The sequence below is a fragment of the Phoenix dactylifera genome, chromosome 5 (assembly GCF_051530095.1).
Source record: "Phoenix dactylifera cultivar Ajwa chromosome 5, Ajwa_hap1_PhDact_Kaust_v1.1, whole genome shotgun sequence".
Classification (NCBI taxonomy): Eukaryota; Viridiplantae; Streptophyta; class Magnoliopsida; order Arecales; family Arecaceae; genus Phoenix; species Phoenix dactylifera.
In genome coordinates, this window is record NC_143194.1 from 32,618,934 (window position 1) to 32,639,349 (window position 20,416).

General features: G+C 35.3%; 1 protein-coding gene across 1 annotated transcript; it reads right to left on the reverse strand.

Moving 5' to 3' along the window:
* Window positions 1–4,234: 4,234 nt before the first annotated feature.
* LOC103703043 (putative trehalose-phosphate phosphatase C) lies at window positions 4,235–10,696 on the reverse strand. The gene is made up of 10 exons (XM_088722439.2): window positions 10,590–10,696; window positions 9,371–9,597; window positions 8,495–8,635; window positions 7,276–7,347; window positions 7,020–7,145; window positions 6,826–6,882; window positions 6,625–6,726; window positions 5,759–5,836; window positions 4,949–5,089; window positions 4,235–4,801 (listed from the first exon to the last, which is right to left on the reverse strand). Exons 2-10 carry the CDS (start codon window positions 9,560–9,562, stop codon window positions 4,643–4,645), a joined length of 1,068 nt encoding a protein of 355 aa, XP_088578565.1. The 5' UTR covers window positions 9,563–9,597; window positions 10,590–10,696; the 3' UTR covers window positions 4,235–4,642.
* Between the last annotated feature and the right edge of the window lie 9,720 nt (window positions 10,697–20,416).

The following is a 20,416-nucleotide window of genomic DNA, read 5'->3' on the forward strand; positions in this document are numbered from 1 at the left end:
TTATATCATGGCACATTCTTCCAAGGCACAACAATAATTGATGGACAAAAAACAATTGAACTTTCACAATGAAAAATGGCCTTAAAGTCTGTTGCGCGTATATCTAATGGCCAAAAGGTGCAGAATAGGCTTAAATAATGCCCTTAAAGATCTTCTCATTTTTACTTCATTGCATCTTTGTGAGGGTCAAAATAACCAAGAGAGGAATACGTGATATTTCAGAATTTTTCTGGCCCAAGATACTGTCATGGGCTTTTAGCATATCCACGACGGGGCAGAAAAACATTTGAAATATTTTCAAACCAACTAAAAAATCGACAAATTCAAGAAATTCAAGAAAAATAATAAAATATGAATATTTATATGCCAATTTAGCAATTACCTTTAATGCATGTACCCATGATACTCTCTCGAAGGCAGTCCAATTGAAAAAGCAAAGAAGACTCAGGGCTGACTTAAAATTCACAAAATTTAGAGGCAAGGAAACATCACACCAAATCTCAATCAAGTAACAAATACATCAAAAATGTCAAAACAAAAAACCGCATCTACATATTAATAAATAAAAGAAGAATACCAAATGGAGAAACTACAAAGATAAGGAAAACAAAATGATCAACTACGCAAGAAAACCCAAGGCTTAATTTCCCAAAACAAAAAAAAAAAAAAAAAAAAAGAAATATCAAGAGGCAAGAAACAAAACCCTAGATCCAACTCAAACAATAAAAGACCTCAGACAATGAAATTAAGCTCACATCAAAATAATGGGAAAAAAGAAGAATCCCAAAAGAGTACCAAATAGAAGATATGATAAGAAAAATAAACTGATAGGAAAAATCAGAGACACCCAAAAAAATTCAAGAAGCAAGAAATACAACATTATATTGAAATTAAGACGACAACAACTAATAAAAGAATGACAAAAGAATGATAAAACAGGTAAAATACAAAAAATAAAAAAATAGACCGATCAAGAAACTTAGAAGACCCAAGGATAACGTAAGATTCATGGCGAGGTCTTAGAAAAGGGATCAGAAATCTACAAGAAACCAAAAACGAGAGAGAGACATACGGAGAAAGAGATACAAGTGAGAGTTAGGAATGGAAGGAAGGGAGAATACCGTGGTGGAAGGAGAGGAACTGAATTCCGAGGCCAAGGTCGAGGCCGGCAATGGCTGGCGAGGTCCTCCTAACTGAGTGCCGCTCGCAGAGGACCAAGCAACGGTCGCCACCGCCGCTCTCGTCTCCTCCGTCGTCGGTTTCTCGAACCCCTTCCCTTGAGACTTGGAGATCTTTTACCGCTCAGATTATTGGGAGAGGCCGCCCTTTTATAAGGTGTATACGGTCTCCGTGCGTAGATTATTCGCGAGCGTAGAATAAACGCGTGAGTAGATTTGACGCGTATCGTGTAGTACAAGAACGCTACAAAAGGATCCACCGTCCGCGTTGACGACGCGTGTCCATCCCATCCGTTAATACAAGGCATCAACTAAGGCCCTGTTTGAGGGAGCTGTTGACAGTAGAGCTGTTAAAAGTAGAGCTGTTGGAAGTAGAGCTGTCTGAAGTAGAGCTGTTATAAAAAGCTGTTTGCTGTTTGGTAACTACATTCGTAAAGTGCTGTGGTACTTTGTTTTGTGTTTGGTAAACGAACTGGGAAAGTACTTTTATATGACAAAATTACCATAAAGGACATTGCATAGTATTATACAACAGAACATAATAAAACATAACATAAATTAATACATAAATATACGATATAGTATAATATTATTGTAATATAAAATAATATTATGTTAATATAGCATAATAGTAATATAATTATTAGAGTAAATTAATATTTGGTAATATAACATAATATTAAATTATTTAACATAACATATTAATGTATTATGATATAATATAATATATATTATATTTATAGTATAATACAATAATAAAAGTATAAAATATTATAATTATTAGTATAAATTAATTTCTCATAATATAACATAATATTAAATTATTTAAAATAACATATTAATGTATTATAATGTAATGTAATATAATACAATATTTATAGTATAATACAATAATAAAGGTATAAAATATTATAATTATTATTATAAATTAATTTTCCATAATATAACATAATATTAAATTATTTAAAATAACATATTAATGTATTATAATGTAATGTAATATAATATATATTTATAGTATAATACAATAATAAAGTTATAAAATATTATAATTATTAGTATAAATTAATTTTCCATAATATAACATAATATTAAATTATTTAACATAACATATTAATGTATTATGATATAATATAATATGATATTATATTTATAGTATAATACAAAAATAAAGATATAAAATATTATAATTATTAGTATAAATTAATTTTGCATAATATAACATAATATTAAATTATTTAACATAATATATTAATGTATTATGATATAATATAATATGATATTATATTTATAGTATAACACAAAAATAAAGGTATAAAATATTATAATTATTAGTATAAAATAATTTTTCATAATTTTTCATAAAATAATTTTCCGCGGTCCAGGGGCTCTTCTTCGTGATCCACGCTCGAGGAGGACCTCAGCGTGGGCCGCGAGGTTGATGATAAAAAAAAACAATAGATTGATTTTGGAAGGTATGGAAAAGGATTAAAAAATTTTTCTTCTAAAATGTGGTTCAAGAGATGCATACAAAATTGAAAAGAAAAATACCTTTTCTTATGGAAGGGAGTCTGACGACTAGGGTTCTTGGCTCCAGCAGATTTTTAGGTTTATAAAGGGACAAACTATGTAATTATGTTATTTTAATATGGGCATTTTTGTCAAAAATACAGCTTTCCGAAAAAGCTGAAACAGCTTCCTCCCAAAAGCTCCAAATTGGAGCTTACTCCCAAAAGCTGTTTTCAGCTTCCCGCAAAAGCTGAAACAGCTTTTTGAAAAATTTACTAAACACAGTTTTTCATCTAAAAGTACTTTTGGAGGGCCAGAAAGTGCTTTCTGGCCCTCCAAAAGCTCCCCCAAACAGGGCATAAGATCCCTACACGGGACACTGTGGTGTACGGATGGGATGTATCTGAATACTGAAGCGGGGTGATTGGACGGTCTATAATTTTACTCGATCCAAATCATCTGTGAGGGCTTCTAGCAGTTGGAGTCAGGGAAAGTCTGCGAGGAAAGGAGGTTCATCCAAGTGATCGCATCGTCGTCCATTAGTGAATGGACGGTGTTGAAACAAGAAAAGATTAAAAAACGGTGCAGTGGTCCATGGGCCTAAAATTATAGCTTCATTTTTTTAATTTTAAATTTATATAAAATATGTTGTAAAATTTTGTTGTTCATACAAATCAGTTTTTGGATTGGATGAAACTAGTTTGATCATGGTCACACTAAAATAGATTCTAAGTTTGAAATCAAAGCAGATGCAACCCATCCTTGTGATATCTTAGATCTTGTTTTATGAATAATAAACTTTCAATTCTTGATTCCTGGTTTGGATAGAGATTTGGTGGATGGATTTAAACTTTATCTACACATCAAGCCTGAATTGAGTCAATGAATCTTGCCCTACCTGGTTCATCTCCACCCTTACATGTTAATGGCGCCGGAATTATCTCGAATTGCTTCTTTAAAAATCGACAACCATTTGGCATGGACCTACTCAATTTCTTTATGTGGGCCTTAACGAAGTTGAACCTAAATGAGTAACTTCGACCGGTAATTTGGTATCATAGCAGATTCTATGCGAGGTCTTCATAATTTAACCATATTCAAATATCCAATAATAGAAATATTTGATGCCTGACAGCTTTTAGCAAGGGTTCTTTCAGCATTGGGTTGTTGCATGGAGGGATTGAATTGCCAAAAAGTTTTGCGTGGAGAATTCATGCATTTCTATTCCCTTGTCCAAGTCATATAGCAACATGTGCTTGCATTAGAGGAAAATCATTGTTGTGATACATGCACGAACATAAAAGAATCTAGGAATGCCTTGGGGACACTTTTGAGCTGAGCTAGCCTCTTCATTATCTTCGAAACCATATTGACTTTATGAAAAAAAAAATTAGGACCCGACCTAGCCCCACGGGTCCTCCAAAATGGGTTGGGTCGAGTCTAAGCAGGTCGGGTTGAGTTGGGCCACAGGTCAAACCGACTCATTTTAGCCTTAGGAAAAATATGAAGCATTTCTTCCACCATGGAACGGTAGAACTTCCAACTCCACACCACAAGGTTGCATGTTTGATTCGCATAGGGATCAATAGCCTATTCTTACATATCTTTTTTGACAAATGGGAGATGCTAAGGGAGGGCCCCATTTTTTTGTTATTTTTGACCGATTTGGTTGGAATAATTGCATGATTTTAAAGCAATTTTATAGGCAAGTTTGCATTAGTTTGCGATGCACCAAGTACTAGGTATGTGACTTTATCAAATTAACATTACAATCCGGCAAAAAAAGTTCCAAAATTGTTCTATATGTTGGAAACCACAAGTGGATATCTTAAAATGCATTAGAAATTAAAAAAAAAATCTAATTTTCACCATCTTGCACGTTCCAATCCTTCTATATGAATCAAAATAAGATATCATCAAAGAGGAAAAAATTTAAAAAAAAAAATCTCATTGATCTATGAAACCAACCTATCTAAAGAGTTGTTCTTCCATCTCGAAAGACGTAATAGAAAGGACATTACATCAGATGGATCACGTAAGGAGTAGGATGCCTTTGTATCTTTAGGAATGGAAGATACTATAATGGAATACCCTTGACCCCTACTTTGTAATACCTGCAGTCATGTAAGAAAAAAAATAAAGAAAAGAAAATTAGCCATACAAAAGCAATAAAAGTAAAAATTTCTATTATAAAGATTTGGTAAAAATAAATTTAGATTAAAATTTAAAATAAATTATAAAATATTTGTTTACTTCAATACCTTAAAAGCATCTTCATCGGTTTGATCATCTCCCAAATACAATGGAAAAGCGGTGCCATTACATCCAAATCCTAGATTATCAAGTAAATATTCGAGAGCTTTGCCTTTATCCCATTCTATACACGGACGTATCTCAACAACCTAAGCATATAATATAAATTAGAGAAAATCATTCATGTTATAAGATAAGAACCACATAATTCATTAAGTAGTTTTGCTAAAATTCGGTTGTTAAATAGCCCCAGTGACCTCATACAATGGACCTAGACTAATTCTTCTACGACTATCCTTCTGACCAGGAAATTGCTTATGTAGCCAACTCAAAATAAGACGATTCAAAAAGAATTTACTCAACCACCTTACTTATAATTTAATATTTCATATTTTTGATAAGCTAACTTTTTAACAAGTTCCAAGAATTTGCATTGTATGAGTACTTACCAACAATATACAATAACTTTGAACATATGCAATAATTCAATTCTCTAGATAACTTGATGGAGGTTGGAGTGTAGGTTTAACTTCACCAACTTATGATTCTTTGAGATTTTGGTTTAGTATTTAAGTTTTTTTTTTAGATTTTTTTCTAGATTTCTGCAATGCTTTAAATTTTTTATATCATAAAAGTTATATGGCTCTGTATACTTTCTACAATACATATAACACTAATTATGGAGAGATAGAATTTAGATTTCAATTTTTATAATAGTGGATGACTTAAGACATAAGTATACTAGAAAAATACTAAATATAGACAAAGTAACAAATTACTTTATCTATATTTTGATTTCAAAGACTAGTTTTGCTCACCTTTCTACCTCTTGTAATGTGAAAGTCTGGATATTTCTTGGTTATTGCCTTGACTTGCTCCTCAAGCACACTCCAATTCTGCACCATACGTATAAAATCTTGTTATTTGACTAGAATAATTATAATACAGATCTTGTTGGATTAATAATATTAGATATGTCATATGTTTGGTAGATAAAACAGATCATTGACAACTCCTTCATAATTAATAAAAACTAAAAGTCACTTAAAAAAATAGAAAATCTAAAAACAATTTTATTACCACAAATTAATAAAAATCTTAGGATATGTGAAAGACAAACTAAACATTAAACATACACACATATACATACATGTGAGGACCTGTGCGGGCGTGTATTTAGTCCTACATCGGTTATTTGCTGGGTAGATATTGGGTACTTATACATGATCAAGGAACCCAAATAATACCTTCCGGCTAGTCATTTTGGATGAGATCCTGGATTGCTATAAATGGTATAAGAGCGGACGTGGCCCAAAACCTATGTGAACTAGGAGACACTGCAGCATGAATCTATTGGGGCTAACCACGGGTTGATCGCGATGTTTTTGAATAGATTTGAATAGATTTTAACCCTTAGCCTGACGAGGACGTTAGGGCTTGAACAGAGGGAGTATGTGAGGACACGTGCGGACGTGTGTTTAGTCCCACATCGGTTATTTGCTGGATAGATCTTGGGTAGTTATATAAGATCAAAGAACCCAAATAATACCTTTCGACTAGCTATTTTGGGTGAAGTCATGAGTTGTGACAATACATCCATAGACACATACGTACACACAAACACATATATATAATAACAAAAAAGATGTTGAATCTAATTATATAAAAGAATAATTATACACACCTCTTTATTAACTCGTCGAAAGTGTACGCTGATACAAAATTTATTATTCTCTATCATGGCACCCTGTATTTTCTTTGTTTTCTCCTCCAACTCTTTAAATATCTGTAATCATACAAATAATTGAATATATTAAAAATACAGTAAAATAGATAGGAAAGAACTAAATTTAATTTGAAGATAAGTTTTTATTAACTATCTCACCTTTTCAATTTTGGGCAAATACTTTTGAGCTGGTTGGTAGAGAATTACTTCATTTCCCTGCAACAAAAAAGTGAATTCAAGTTAAAAATTGTACGATCTTATAACTCATGTAGCAATATACGAGATTAACAATTTTTTGTGTAATTTGCAAAGAGTCATTATGGTGTATACTAAAACAATGGCATTTGTTTTACCTTTTCATCGATAGCTTTCTCATGAAAAGTAATATTCACATCATTCAAGGATTTGTTTGGTGCCATTATATCCATTCCATGACTCCCCACATAGTAGACATTACTCAAGCGTACAAATTGATAAACCTATAAAATGAAAAGCAAATTATAAGATAAAAACTTTTGTTAAGACAATATAAATATCACATAATTAAATTAGTGATATATATATATATATATATATATATGATGATTTAATTATTTAGATTTGTAATACCTTATCTCTACGTCGTCCGCTGATGATGCAAGTTGGAAAATATTGTGCAACTTCATTTAGTATAGAGCGCATCTGGTTATCAAACATATATACAACTTATTTTTGTATAATAAAATATAAAAACCTCTGTTCTTTGGGAACAAAAAGGAGAAAAGCGAACGAATTCAATTAATCATGTGGTCCTAAACATTTTCACTTATGCACTACACATAGCAGCCCCTCTAGATAAACAAATATATATCTAGTTAAACAAACAATAGTCATGTGGTGTTAAGCATTTTCACTTATGCAATCACTTTTAATGAACTATTTTTTGAAAGAAAACATATACTTGGTCTAAATATTGGTAACGGTTAAACTCTTTAGACCAAAGTTTTAGTTGCATTACTAACTAATAATATGACTTAATAAATAATTAAAATTTACTTTGCTCTTATAAAACTGAGTTAGAGATCATGCTGCACTTGTTTTGTTTCTTGTGTAGTTGTTAGTGGGATCTATAATGCAACTTGATGTGGGACTAAAAGACTCAATTCTAACCACATTAAGCAAATGACCATGTGTTTGTTTAATAGGACAAGTCTAAGATATTTTTTTTTATCAAAATTTAAAGATGGATCATGCCATTCTTAGGTGAGACAAATTTGAAAGTGAAAAGATGTAATTTGGCCTTCTACAAACATGACCCAAGGTGCATCATGACTTAAACCATATAATAGTTCCAAGAACATTAAAAAAAAACCACTTGTGTTTGAAACCAAAGGCTTCGCCCCTCACTCAAGATTCCTATCGTGTCTTGGATGAAGCTATTGAGACAATTGTATAAACTTTTATTTCGAACCATTGGTGCAAACATATTCTAATATATTTTTTCTTTTTTGGTATGGAATATGCTGTAACCTTTCACTATTTAATTGTGTATCCTAAACTTGTGTCATCACCAATTCTGTTTCAGGTTCAATTTCACTTAGATCGTGTTGCTAAAAAAATACTTAGATTGGTACAATCTAGTACAAAGTAGTTGAAGGAATCAGAAATGCAATCAAATATATGGAGTCATGGGTTGTCGGTTACCAAAATAATGCTCTCCAACTAAGTTAAGAGGGATAATTGAAATATAAAGAACAAATATTTCTGAAATCTTATTGGAATGTTACACTATGCTTATAATTATCGCTACTCAATTAAGTTCAAAAATAAAATGTGATATTATACTTACTGAATCAGACATGAAGGCACGATTGGGATCATCGACTATTGGTGACAGAGTCCCGTCATAATCGAGAAAAACTACAGTTTTTTTCTTTGTTACTGTGCTCATTATTTGGTCAAATCTATTGAGAGCTGAAGGATGCTTCATCTGCATGTCCGTAAAAAAGACAAAGTAATTGAAATATAAAAATAAAAATATGAAGAGAAAAAGTAACAAGCAACTGAAACTACATAGGGTCATGTCGAAAAAGAAAAGTTAAATGTCTCAATTCTAATTATATCCCCTCAAAATTCTAGAGCTTAGATCATTTTTTGCTGAGTTGAACCTGAGCTATTTACAAGGAGCTCTACTTGTTTCCATCCCTCTCTATATAAGAGTTTCCTCCTTATTTATTTATAAACGGAGTCACTAGATGAATAAATTAGGACAACAGTATCAAAACTATAGCTATAGAGGGAATACTATATAGACCTCAGTCTCATGCTCAGTTTCCCTGTGATAATCTAAGTCTAGCAATAATTATATTAGCAATATTCCCTTCAATATATATATATATATATATATATATATATATATATAAAACAAGATGAGCAACCCTGATTTTTTTTTTTTTTTGGTACATCGGCTGCTCACATTAATCTCGCATGAACACAACCAGCTACATCATTAGCAATAAGGCTACGCAAAAAAGAAAAAACAGAAGCCTGCTGGAAAGGAGTAGCCATGATTTTAATTGTCCAAAGCGTTCGAGAAGAGAAAATTATCATCTAAGCTGAGTAAAGTTTCATTTATTTTTGTTGAAATCCATTTTGATTTGAAAGTTTTGTTATTTTTAATTTTAACTAGATCTAGCCACAAACTAAGGCAAGTATTGAAGCTTGCCATCCATGCGGCATATGCAGCCTCAATGCTATTTTCTTTGCTGTCTCTAGACTCATGCCCTCGTGTTCGCTCGATATGAGAAGGATCTTGCAAGCTCCCTGATACTCCCTGCGCTTCATTCTCATGATCATTTATTTCTTCAGAGATGGCCTCCATATCTTGGTGCTCTACTTGCAAGCGCTCAAGACCCATCTCCAAGTGGAAATTGAACAACTTAATAGCTCTTCCTGCATGAAACTCAATATGGTTAACCGTAAGCCACAGAAAAATGCTGAGGATCTTAATACTAATCCATAATTAAGCATGATTCCAGCATTAGAAGTCAATATATTAACATATATAGTGAGAAAGAATATAAATTACAAGAAAATTAAGCAAGTCATGACCAAATTTTATCATTTCATTCTAAAAGATGTAAAATTAATAGTTAGGCAAAACAATTGTACCTAATTTTTATTGAGATAATGATCAAAGACAAAAAAAATACATAACTAAAGTCCTCTAAAATCCAGTAATCCTTGATTCTAATGTTTGAGAAGATTTTCCTGAAAATATAAAATACAACAAAAACAAATTTGTAAGCTTGGGAGGCTAACCAGGTGAGGGGAACAAAAAAAAAAAAGTAAAAGCAAAAGAAGGATGAGAACCATGGACTTGAAAAGATAGTTTGATCGAGCAATCCTTGCCATATGATAAACCTCACGCCCATAGATCATCGTGGGCCCACCATCCTTAAGAAGGCCCACGGAGTCAGTCGTATTAAAGTCTTCCGATTGGTTTAGTCTGGTAGAAGCGGGCCCCGGTCTACAACTCAAGGAATCAACGGACCCAGATGTATTATTAGACAAATCCAACGGAAGGGAAAGGTCAGTTTTTCCGTTGGGACGATGGCGACCGAACTTCCGTGCTCGGACCGAGACTCGTCCCTCTCGTAACGAGTCGACCTTTTTAATTTTATTAAAATCGAAACATATATATATATATATATATATATATATATATATATATATATATATATATATATATATATATGGGAGAGGGAAGAAAAAACCCAAGAAAAAAAGAAAAAGGAAATCAAAGTTGGGTTTCTCCAGAAAAATCTCCAAGATGAACTCATGCGTGCATGATAAAATAATTAATTAAATAAACAAAGCAATTTAATCGTAAGCACCATAAATAAGAAAACCTACGTTAAGAGGAGAAGTTAAAGGGAACTTACCTTGGGGGGTTCTGGGGAAGAAGAGCGTTGCTTCTTTTCTTCTCAGGGATACCAAGACAAAGGGAGAAGGTAAGGAGGGGGTGGGGGAAGAGAGGTTGAGGAAAAGAGGAGAGGAGGGTGACGTATTCGGAGAGGGTATTTATAGAAAAGAAAGGAAGGTTTAGGGACCTGCAATCTGTCTCTTCTCACGGGAAACCTGCCTATTATAACACAAGACTTTCTAGGCTGAACTAGTCTTAAGGAAAGCCTTTAATTCTTACCAAAATTACTCCTCTTTCCCTTACTTTTTCTGCGTCGGTTTTTGCTTTTTTTTTTTTTCAAAAAAGAAAACTTTTTACTATTTTCATACACTATCTAGCTTACCATGAAGATAACGGTAGATAAGAAGAAAAATTATATGCTGGTCGATTGAGAAAAATTATACCCGCTGTTTTCTTGTATATCGTATTCGTTTCATGATTAATTAATGTTGATTTGACTGTGCAAAATGCCAATTTCTTTTGTTGTGGCTTGTACTACCAGCATCAACTGAGCATCACAAGCTTAGGATGGATATCCTTAGTCCTTTCATGAACAGGGATATCCTGATAGTAATTGTGACCGTTAGCAAGCATCACAAGCTTAGGATGTCCTTATCAGTTTATATAATTTTCATTCAGTAGAGGTTTTCACAGTTAGCAACATAATTACCTTGGTATGCAACGTGGATGTAATGCAAGCTAGAAAATCTATGCTCATTTGCATGCAGATTTTTTCTGCCATGCAAATACTGTCTCCCCTTTGAACCACTTATTTGGGAGGAGAGGAAAGAATCTGGATTCAGTCGGCATTGCTTTATTTTTTTATTTTTTTTGATACAAAGGCCGCTCATATTACTCTAGCATGAGTATAGTCCGTATAACTAAGGAAGAGAAGGTGGCAGGGCGGCCCTTAATATGTATAACTTTTTCAATCCATAGTATTGTGCATTAGCCTCACGAATTCACTCGGTATTATTAAATCAACTGCGCCTGAGGGAAAGGATTTTTTTGTTTTTTTGTTCAAGCCTTCTGTCCAAGATTAGCTCCCTTTACTAATGTGGATTTGTCAGTGCTTGGGTTGAGTACATAATATGAATCTAGGCTTATTATATGCATGTGTACATATAATCCAAGAAGCAGCACAAAATACCAAAATACACGGATTGTCAGATGACTTGATGGGTAATCATATGTTCCTAAGCAGGTGGCAGAGAACCATGGGGAGGGATACTCGCAAACTAAAAGAAGAAGTGAGAAGCAATTATGAACCAGGATCTGTAAAGCCAACTTGAGATCTATCACCAAAAAATAAATAAAAAAAAAGAAGTCGATCAGCTTGAGATCAATGCGATAAGGACTGATATACGTATATTTATGCTGACTCACATGCTCAATGAAAAAAATATATCACGATCACAAGGATCGTTCATCTTACAAAGTGGTAAAGAAACTTCCACCCGTGACTGGTAGAAATGAATTGAATGATTGATATGACATCAGCTTTTTTTAGAGCTCTCAAACCCTAAAAGAGCACTGGTAGATTATTAGACAAATGCCGTAGTAACTAAAATTGTGTCTATTAGCTTGTTCAAGTAAATCGGACCCCGTCTCGTAATCCTTTATGTTACTTTCCATTAGAAGGTCTTATTAAGTTCAATGAGTCCATTGTTATGAAGTTTCAGACTCGCAAGACTTAAAAAAACTACTACTATAAACAGAAAGGAGTTGTAACTAAAACTGTGTCGAAGTAATATAGGCTCTTAGCCTCTTCATATATGGTAAGCTAATTGGCCCCGTCTCATAATCTTTTATTTTCCCTTGCAAGGTACCATTAAGTACAATCAGTCCATTATTATAAAGTTTTTGACCCACATGCTCGAGAATGGCAACAAGTTGGATCGCCCGCTTTCCACTCCCACTCCGCAATTGGAAACCATGTACCCATACCTGCACTATGCCTGACTCAAATTACAGCTGACTTCAACTTTAACATGGGATCAATAACTCCACTAGGTTATATCTCTCTTTCAAAAAGAGGAAGAAGAAGAAGAAAAAAAATCCCACTAGATGTACAAGGAAATATGCTAGCTCATACTCGATCTAGTCAGTATAGGCTACTGTAAGCGTTAGTAAATTTGCGTAGAGGTGGTTGGAACAGATCGTAGCTGACCCGAATCCAACCTAGGTCTGGATTTTATTTAAATCCAGTGATGAAGTCATTTTACAGCTGACAATGCGTATTATCTATTAACAAAATCTTGATCGACATGGCAAGACACCATTTGAACGCACTGGTAGATAATAACGGGCTTGGGGTCCCGAGTAGGGCAAGAGAAATTGAAGCCCAAGACAAATCAAGGCTTCTTGAACCACACTCGCGACTTGAGAGTGCACCAGGTCTAGTTCGAGTGCCCCCGACGCACCAAGTGGTGGGCAGTGGGCACCGTGTTTTTTTTTTTTTTTTTTTTTGATACATTGGCGGCTCACACTAGTCCATCTCTTCAGAATGATGAGCAATAAAGAAGATGACCCAATCAATAGCTTTGTTCGCCTTCCGAAAAACATGCACAACTTGAAAGATATCACATTCTCGCAATAGCCGCCGGATATCCTTTAGAAAGGGGTGGTCGAACGCCCCAGCCCTTCTTATAGAATCTACTCAATCACCTCCGCTGAGTCTCCTTTGAGGATGATGTTCCGGGCCTCCAGATTTCGTCTCGCATGGGAGACACCCTCCCAAGCGTCCCTGAGTTCCGTCTCTAGAATTGATGACTCAAAAGTGCGCCACCCTCCCGCTGTAATCATTCTAGACTCGTGATCCCTAATCACAAGGGCAACACCAAATGGTGGGCACCGTATTCACTATGGACCGATTGCAACGGCTCGGATGGAGCTCACAAGCGTCTGTGGATCTGATCGTCCACACCAGGAGGCATGCATGCATTCTCATGCATGTTATTTGACTAACATATGGACATGGGTCATAAAGTCTTGGCCGCTGGATCTATAAAACTAATGCCCATTATAAGCACGGCCGTGCTTTGCGTCACGGGCAATGGGCCTACGCCCAACTCAAATCGGGCGTGGTAAGTCCTTATTGGAACAAACTCACCAGAAAAGTTCGAATCTTCTGTACAAGTAAAGAAGATGCCCAATTCCAGAAATTCATAGCTTCCATAATAACTGTAAATTTGAATTTCAAATTTATTTAAATTTAAATTTTAAATTTATTCAAATTTAGATTTATCAGAAGAAAAAAAAAAAAGCTATCATGACAGCCGCCAAATTCAGACTCCCGCTCTGAGTTCATTCCAAATAGCATCGTTGCTCAGTAGAGGCATAGGCAGAACGGGCTTTGGCTTCTCAAGCATCCGTCCCGTGGGACAGCGTTCCAGTAAAATGAAAAGAAAAGAGGTGGGTCGGGAATAATGATTTCTGTTTCAAAACCATTAAGGATCTATTTTGACCAACTCGAAAACTGTACAAAAGGAAATCAAAGCTAACGAAGTATTAATTATCAATATTGATGGCATGAGTGTATCCCTTGTAGTATTTATAACTGTAACTGATGTCTCTTAGTGTTCTATGTATTCATTTAATAGTTAATGCCTTTTGAATTGTAATGAAAAATTTATGTAAGGATATAAAAAGAGTCATACTGTATCTATATAAACCCTTATAATCAGTCATTTTGAAAATGGGCAAGAATATATGTGGTGTTCCAAACTCAGTCTTAATGTAATCCTGTTTTATTTAATAGGAACTTGGGTATTTCGTTGCTTCTCCTAATTGCTTTTTCTAAGCTCTCTATCTTGATCCTATCATAACGATTCTGAGCATGTAGTATAGGATATCTGGCCACATATTTAAGAGCGATCATATTCTTCAAAAAAGCACCGATTTGTTTATTCTAACTTATGGGCCATGGAGCTGATACGATGGGCCCAGTTCTATCCTTCTACGATCATACCCTGAAGGAAACGCTAGAATGCTTAAGGCTTGATGGAAAGAGACCATGCGACAAACTTTCATGAACAATTGTATGACTTCATATAGTGCAAGCCTAGGGACTTCATATGTCTTGCAATCCTTGAAGCAGGCTTCTTAAACCTGATGGATCGAGCAGCTTGAGTAATGCCTTGTGGAATGTGACTTCAGTGTCCATTAATTATAAGCTTTTCTTATTTACAGCATTTACAGTAATTATGCCAAATGTTCTGAAAATAGGATTATCTCTCAAATAAAGCTGCAAGTAAGATATGGTCCTATGCTTGATATTTATAAAGAAGAGTGTAGGAATCTGCATGATTAAGATCGCGTGATTCGCGGTTGAACAGTTGAGCTCTTTTCATATTCGCTGATCATGGTAGTTAGGATATTCCTTTTTAGATGCGCTGTGATTTGCCATTTTTCTTATCTACTTTTGGTCACGATATTCTTTTTCAAGTTCATTGAGATCACATCGAGTTGTAACCAATCATGCTGATAATTCAGAGATTTGATTGGCCGTTGATTTTACTGGACATGTATCATCATCTCGTGGGCAGGTTGAGCTATCAAGCGAGATTTTAGAAATAGTGAATCCGAGCTATATCAGTCATGTCGCAATATTGGATTTAATGATAAACAGGACCTATACAAACATGTTAAAGCTAAGTCACAAGATAAAAGGCAGGATAAAAGGCATGAGCGTGCTATTGTTTGCCGGATTGAAATCTTGGACCTGCTGTGTTCATTGGGTTATTCCCTATCTACTTCCTAGATAAGACGAGCTTCCTTAGCACCCCCATGCTCTCTTCATGCGAACATGTAGTCATTATCTCGAGACATGACAAATAAAATGGTATATGCTAATTTTCTTGCTACTATTTGTCATATATTGATGAATCATTACTGGTTTTTCAATTATGTGGAAGATCCAGGACAATATTCTAAGATTGGATTTTGCATCTCTTTTATTCATCTGCTAAATCTTGTCACTTTGAGTTAAACAACTATAGATTATGTGGCCTGGTCCATCAACCAGCCCATGCTCAGCATGAATTTTAATGTGAGATCGGGCCACAAAAGAAGGAACGAAGTTTCTCTGTTTGAGTCAAAAGAGGGGACTGACTCTGGTTCCTCTTTGACTCCGTCGAAGGCTAGGAAACCCTAGCCTCCAAGTTTATTTAAGCAAACCTCACCCTTCCTTCGAGCTTCATTGTTGATCATCCAAGTTTGCCGCCAATTTGAGTCTATTTTTGTTAAGATTACTCTTGGTTTTTCATTGGGGATTTTCATCAAGCTATCATCGATACCTCACTGGTGCTAAGGTAACGAACTCTAGAGCTTCTTCTCCTCTCTCTTTTGGTCCCTAGCTACCATAATCGGCCGATTGAAGCTAACTAAATGCTGAATTTCAAGAAGGGGTTTTCCCTTGTTTTTTTTCTTTTTTTTTCTTATTCTTGTTCGATTGGCCACCGCCACCGAGGGTCATTGTTGATGTTGTCGCCAGGGTCATCGCTGCTGTTGTTGCCGGGAGTCGCCATCATGGGGGGTGGCTGGGCCTAGAACCTCGTTTCCTTCTTCTCGTTTGAGAAGAGAATCATATATTCTCTTTCTCTTGCTTTCTCTCTTTATCTCTCTAGTTTCTCTTTCTTTATTTCTCTCTCTTTCTTCTTCTTCTTTTCTCTCTCTATTTTGGTATTCTCTCTCTAGTTGATTCTGAAAAGTTTGGGTGGAAGGGATTGGTGGGTAGTCCTGGGTTACTACGTGATGGTGAACTCTTTAGTGGACCAATAAAAGGTTATGGATTGTCGATTATCTCGGATGATTTCTTTATATTAATTTAGTTATATAGGAGGGCAATCGATGTCGAGTAGGGTTCTGCATACCCTGATTCGTAGATTGCAGTATGGACAAGCGACTACTTTGTATGAGTTGTCGATGTAGAAATAAGAATCCTTATACGCCCGCCTACAAATTATAGATATTTTGTACATACATACATACAACATACATACATACATACATACATATATATATATATATATATATATATATAAAATATGCTAATGATCAAGATAAGTAAGATACAAGAATTCTTTACGATGGTTTCTATATTAAACCATGTTTTGATCATGTATGCACGTGATGGATGCATATATGAGAATAACTTACAATTGCATAATTTGACTAATAGATATGGTACTCTAGACTAATTATGTTATATTAATTTTTCTGTCACGGGCGAAAAATATGACACTTATGAATTGCCCCGTCGCACGCTAGAATTATGACACCTATCGATTACCCCACCATGGATGGAAAACATGACCGTGGTTAGTCCAATGTTGGAGATAAAAAGAATTGATTTGTGGATGTGAACTTAATTGAATGAACAAGAACTCTGCGTTGATCTCGTTATCATCGATTGTCTCGTTACAGGTTGAAAATGTGGCACTATCAATTACTCCGTCACTGGCGGAAAATGTGACACCTATTGATTGCCCCATCACGGGCGAAAAACGTGACCAAGATTTAGTCCAAAGTTGAAAAGATAATTAATCTTGGATCCAGATCGAGTTAAACAGGAATGGAATGAAAAGCTGCATGATAACATTGTTGAAGATCTATAAGATACCGTATGATTTATCACTCTTCAGTGGTTATATGATTAAATTTTATAATTATACCAATTTTGTTATTTGTTATGAATTAAAATCATTATTGTTCAATGATATGGACGTTGTAATAAATTTTTAGTCTTTGCATATTTTTTAGAACTTTGCCCTGGAAAGATGCAGCCGTGTCACATAGCTGACCCAAATGTTGGATTCAGGGCATGACAGATTAGATGGTACAGATTATTTTACAGTGAGCTATGTCAATTTTAATTATCAAGCTATATTTCCCGTCCCTTTCTTGCTCCATCTGCATAAATTGGCTAATTTTACATGGTTCCATTTTGTGCGAATGTACTTGGCCGTTACTGTATTGATGGAAACCTAGATACATGCAGATAACCAAAAGGTGTGGCAGGTACAAGGTGGCCTCCGGATAAAAGTTGGACATAGATCACATGGTTCCACCAGAAGGATGAGTCCATTTTTATTTTTATTATTTTTTAATTTAACTAGCACTAAAAGGATGAGTTTTGATGCAACGGTAAAGTTACTCTATTATGGCTCAAAATCTCTTTTGCATCCATCATCAAAAGATTAGAATTGAATGCTAATATAGAAAAGACACAAATTGTAGTCTCTTATTTTTTTTCTTCCCCTTCTTTTCTTTTCTAAGATGATAATATCAGAATCCGAACAGGTAAATCAAGATGAACAAAAGTGGCGTGAGTTTAAATGTTTTGATTATTGTTCTTCAGGGGGAACTTAAAAGTATATTGGGGGGGGGGACAGATGGTCTTTAAGATGGTTCCATTGGTGACTCCACCATGTGGTTTGGTTCTTTCGATGGGGGATTTCAGTGTTCTTGGTAGCTTCATGTAGGAACAGTGAGAACATGATTCATATCAGGAGGTTAGCCAATCGAACTGCCTTCTTTTCCTATCCTAATTTAATCCTTCCTTTTGGGGCGTAAATTTCTCATTATTTTCCTGCTGAACTACATATAATTCACTTACTAACTAGAGCTACAATTCTATGAATGACGTTGCCAAAGGTTGAAGAGCTTAGCAACACTTCAATCAAAACCGTGAAGCTCAAGTATCATCTCCTATTCTCCATGTTTGCAAGCCTCGGTCGTTTCACCGCCCCATGCTTACAGCATATGCTTGTTTTCATCATCCCGGCGCGAAAAACTCATGTCTCTATAAATTTTTATGAGAAAACCGTGTTGGAAAACTATGAGAATCCGTGCGAACATATGTTTAGTCCTATATTAGTTATTTGCTGAAAAATTTTTAGATATTTATATAAGATTAAAAAACTCAAAAAATACATTCCAACTAGTTTTTTTGGGTGAGGTCTTAAGTTATTACAAATGATATTAGAGCGGATCTAACCCATAGTCCATTTGGACTAGAAGACATTGTAGCACATACTCATTAAAACTGATTATGGATCGATCATGGTGCCTGTGATTAGACTTGAATAGGTTTGGATCTGTAGCTTTTTTTGATAATATTCCGAGTTGTTTTAGATTTGAATGGATTTGGACCTCCAGTCTGATAAGAACATCAAGGCTTAAATGAAAGGTACGTGAGGATTCAGATGTGTATTAGTCTCATATTGATTATTTGTCAAAATTTTTTTGAGTACTTATACGAAACTAAAAACAAAATATCATCCGGCTGGTTTTTTTTTCTCGCGAACTTGAATCTACTTTATGTTCAGCTAAGACATGTTAAAATGCCACGTTTTTTTAAGTGCATCACTCTCCCGCGAGACTTATGTGGGTAATTATTAAATTGCTCAGTGGAACTGGGCTTGTTCCAAAGCAAGTGGCATCATTTGCGAATTATTGGCATTAGGCTCTGAGATAAGACACCCGAATTGAGGCCGTATGCGGAAAGAGTAAAGCGTTGAGGTGGTCCCATATTCTCAAGCGTAGATGCCCCTGCATTTCTTTTTATCCATGCGCAATTATGGCAGTTCCACAACAAGCGTATGCAAGCATTTTTTTTATTTTCTTAATAATTCGAGTCGGGTTTTTTCATTACTTTCTTGTAAAAAAATTAGAAATAAAAAACTCCAAACAACTTAGAACATTTCAACACTCCTTCAAACTTTCCTTTGCCAAACGGTCTCCGCGGCCCATTCCAGCCCACTCCCGGTCGGGATCCCCCCCCCGACGAACGGTCCCCGTGTGGACCACGCTCCGCTGCCTCCCTCCTGCCACGTGTCCATATCTCGGCCACGGAACCCCCACTCTCGCGATGGACCCCGCACGGGACGCTGTCATCGGGGCGCGTGACGGACCAACAACGACGCTGAAACGTGGTTGACAGCGATTGGCCATTTCACTTTACGTTTCCTTCTTCCCTTCCTTTGTTGATTAAACCGGGACCTTTATCTTGACAACCAGCAGTTTAACGAATGTCCCCTCCAATTCGCCCACGTATTTCTTGCTGGTCCCGCTCCTCATGGTCCCCACGCACAAATATCTCTTAGTCTGGAAAAGAGTGGCATTAGACGTTGAGAAGCTTGTTGCCATCAGTAATTTTTGATGCTTTCTTCTCCTCGAGGGAGAAGTATCGGATCAAAGGTGCTCTCGAGTCACGAGAGCGGGCGCGAGGCTCGTGAGCCGGCTCCGGTTGCGCCCCGAAGCGGAATACAAGTCGACGTGGATAAAGTTGGCTACTTCTAGAAATGGTTGAAAAGAATGATATTGACCAGTTAACTAGGCACAGCTTATCTTAATATCTTGCACCGTGGCTTTGATGCTGAGCTATCTGATAAATTACGCCTGATGCAGTAATTTGGAGATTCGGATTTATATTGATTGGTATGGAAAGTACACAAATTTAGAAAGGGCCAATCTATTCTGAGATCATGACCCATAAATAGTTAAAGTACTCTTTTTCAATATTGATTGTGATACTTTCACTATTTTTTGATTAGCGGTTATGATGTTCTTATTGTTTGAAAATAATTAAATTAGCTAGAAGATTCAAAAATAGTTTATATATACAAGTTTCCAAGAATGACCATAATTTTATATATATTACAATAGCTAGAGATTGTACTAGTATAAATCAACATCTAGGTTGGCATGAAAGCATGAAATATAATGGCGAATGGTGGTAGTAATTTTTTTTCCAAAGAAGGAGACTTAAATTTACAGTAATTTCATATAAATTCCAAAACTTTT

Excerpts from the sequence above, each read along its gene's own strand:
- LOC103703043 (XM_088722439.2), bottom strand. The coding sequence starts at position 9,562 with ATGGGTCTTGAGCGCTTGCAAGTAGAGCACCAAGATATGGAGGCCATC. Across the intron at positions 8,636-9,370 it reads CTGCATATGCCGCATGGATG|ATGAAGCATCCTTCAGCTCT; the intron begins GCAAGCTTCAAT and ends ACGGACATGCAG. Across the intron at positions 5,090-5,758 it reads ACATTACAAGAGGTAGAAAG|GTTGTTGAGATACGTCCGTG; the intron begins GTGAGCAAAACT and ends TTATATGCTTAG.